Source organism: Charadrius vociferus, unplaced genomic scaffold (genome assembly GCF_000708025.1).
Source record: "Charadrius vociferus isolate BGI_N301 unplaced genomic scaffold, ASM70802v2 scaffold429, whole genome shotgun sequence".
NCBI classification, from domain to species: Eukaryota; Metazoa; Chordata; class Aves; order Charadriiformes; family Charadriidae; genus Charadrius; species Charadrius vociferus.
In genome coordinates this window covers 1739389-1741812 of record NW_009650250.1, presented here as the reverse complement: position 1 = coordinate 1741812, position 2424 = coordinate 1739389, and the positions used below count along the sequence as shown (strand labels likewise).

Sequence of the window (2424 nt, the reverse complement as noted above, 5' to 3'; positions counted from 1 at the left end):
TAACAGTGCTTACTGACACTTCTACTGCTGGAAATGCAGCCATCTGTGTGAAGAGGTAATTCCTCCACACCTCTGGGAATCCAGCCATTGCAGATTCACTCCTGCTCATCATATGCTCTCAAAAGTCCCATGAGAATCATAAAGCCTTTGGGCATATTAAGTATACTTTAAGAGATTACAATATGAGACAATGGGTTCTTTGGGAAACAACTGGTTTTTCATTTCTGATTGTGACATATACAGTGCAAGTGCCACAGCCCCAGCCCTTGACTGACAGCCTGTAGGTATGACTGAATTACTTATTAAAAAAAAAGATAATCAACACCATACAGTGCAGGCTGCAAAGTGTCATGAAAATGCCTACAGAAATATGTTGGCACCTCTGTGTACTTACCTTTGGTAGGATAAGGAAAGAAATACCAAAACTATTTACTATAGTGAAATTAGTATAAGTTCATGAAGTGAATTTATTTTGAGGGCAGGGTGGTGGGGTTTTTTGCTTGGTTTTTGCTTGTTTTAAATAACGCTGACAGAACAGCCTTCTTTGCAATTACTATGCCACTTCTGCAAAGAGGGTTACAAAAAGTTCCTCTCATCATCATAGGACTTAGTATTAACGTAAATGAGGCTCTATCTTCAGAGAAAGGAATATTGTACATAAGAATAAGGGAGACCAAATAATACAGACCCTTACAGTATGAATATGAAATAGCATAGCTAAGATTTCAGAAGCTCACTGACAGCTTTGAATCACAATTGTTGCAGGGATATCAATTTGGTACCCACAAATTTAACAGACCATATTTTTTCATTATGAAAAAAACCCGTTTTTAAACTAGTGTAGGTGGCTTTTTTTTTTTTTTGCAGTGGAGCAAACCTTTGTTTACATTCTATTTGTTTGTCTCATTAAATCATGCCAGTATTCCTTTTAAACACTGTTATATAAGTAACCTCTCTTGTCATTGCACTGCAAAATAAGCCTTCTGCAGGTGATTGGCTGAACCAAGATGTCTCCAAAAAGATCTGAACATTCTGGAACAGAGTTGAGACTGTCAAAAAGAAAAAAGGGGGAAAACAAAGAAGGAAAAAAAAAAAAAAAAAGGAGGAGGAAGCTGCAAGAGGTAGTAGAAAGCAGAGTTCCCAAACCAGAAGTTACAGAGAACTATCTAATTTGACAGGAGGAGGGTAGGTAAGGGAAACACTTACAAATTTCCTGAAAACCATCCAATGTTAAAAACTTTTAAGAAACTGAGCTAATTCAGGTAATAAGAGCACCCCACTGCAACGCCTTGAAGTATTGCTCTTAGAAAAAAAAAAAAAAAGATGTCTAGGAAGTAAATGGGCTAATCTGTAATTGACAGATACACCAGGTAATTAATTATTAAATCACATGCTGTTTGTTGGCTGCAAATGGAAGCCTTCTGCATAATTTAAGACCATATTTTAAGCACTATTGAGTCTTCTGCTTGACATGTCTAATTTTCATCCCATTATCGCTCCCCCTCAAAAGAAGGGACATGTATCCCTTTGTCCAGTTTTAACACCTAAACTTCATGAATTTACAAGCAGTTACATGTTTACTTTCTAGAAATATAATTTTATATTTCCATTCATAGCTGTTCTACTCCCTTCCCCCCAAACAGACAGCACCAGTGAGTCCCCTATCAGCAGACAAAGAGACAAAACTGTACCAAATAGAATTGGATGCTTATTTAAAAGAGACAGTATTGTCATTCTTAAAAAGATAGTAACCAGAACTGTCTTCCTAAGGCATCATCAATGCCAGATTGTACCTTGAACTGATATATTTAAAGTCCACATTATATTCTCTTTTTTCAGACTTACCTGCAAAGTTCCTCTATTTTGCTAGGCCAAATCAGAGTGTACATATGACTAGTTCACTGCTACTTTCCAACCTAAACAGCTCAATGAAGTTTTTTTTTTTGCTCACTTACTCTGGAGATGGTCAAAGGCATGTTGAAGTCCTTGCCCCCTTGCAGTCGGAAACCCCATGGTCCAGGTCCATTCAGAGTCACGCTGTAAGCCATTTTGTACCTCTTTCACCAGGCAACAAGGCAGCACTACAGAACAGAAGGATGGGGCAGACAGAGAAAGTGTGAAAAAACAGAATGAGAAAAGGGAAGAGTTTTATATAATGAAAGCAATTCTCTTTCTGCCTTGCCTGTTCAGTCCTGCCGGGATATCACCTAAGAATAGATGGGAGCTATAATGCAGATGCTGATATCCCAGCTGAGTAGGGCCCATAAAAGGTTTGCAACCAGACACCTACTATGCAAAGACTTCATGACTCAGATGTCTAATATAGCCCCCAGGGAAGGGGACAGATCTTTCTAGGCTTCTCAAGCCCCTCTTCATGCTCAGTCACTTTATGGGCAAAACACATTTTGTAATAAAACAACCAAA

At 38.3% G+C, this 2424-nt stretch overlaps 1 protein-coding gene across 1 annotated transcript in view; it reads right to left on the bottom strand.

Annotated features, from left to right (window-relative positions):
* The window catches only part of LDB3 (LIM domain binding 3), a 77485-nt gene extending 75407 nt beyond the window's left edge, over positions 1-2078 (bottom strand). Inside the window, exon 1 of the mRNA XM_009893030.1 lies at positions 1956-2078. Coding sequence (XP_009891332.1) covers positions 1956-2048 — 93 coding nt within the window. The 5' untranslated portion in view covers positions 2049-2078. The remainder of the gene's footprint in view (positions 1-1955) is intronic.
* Positions 2079-2424: the final 346 nt, after the last annotated feature.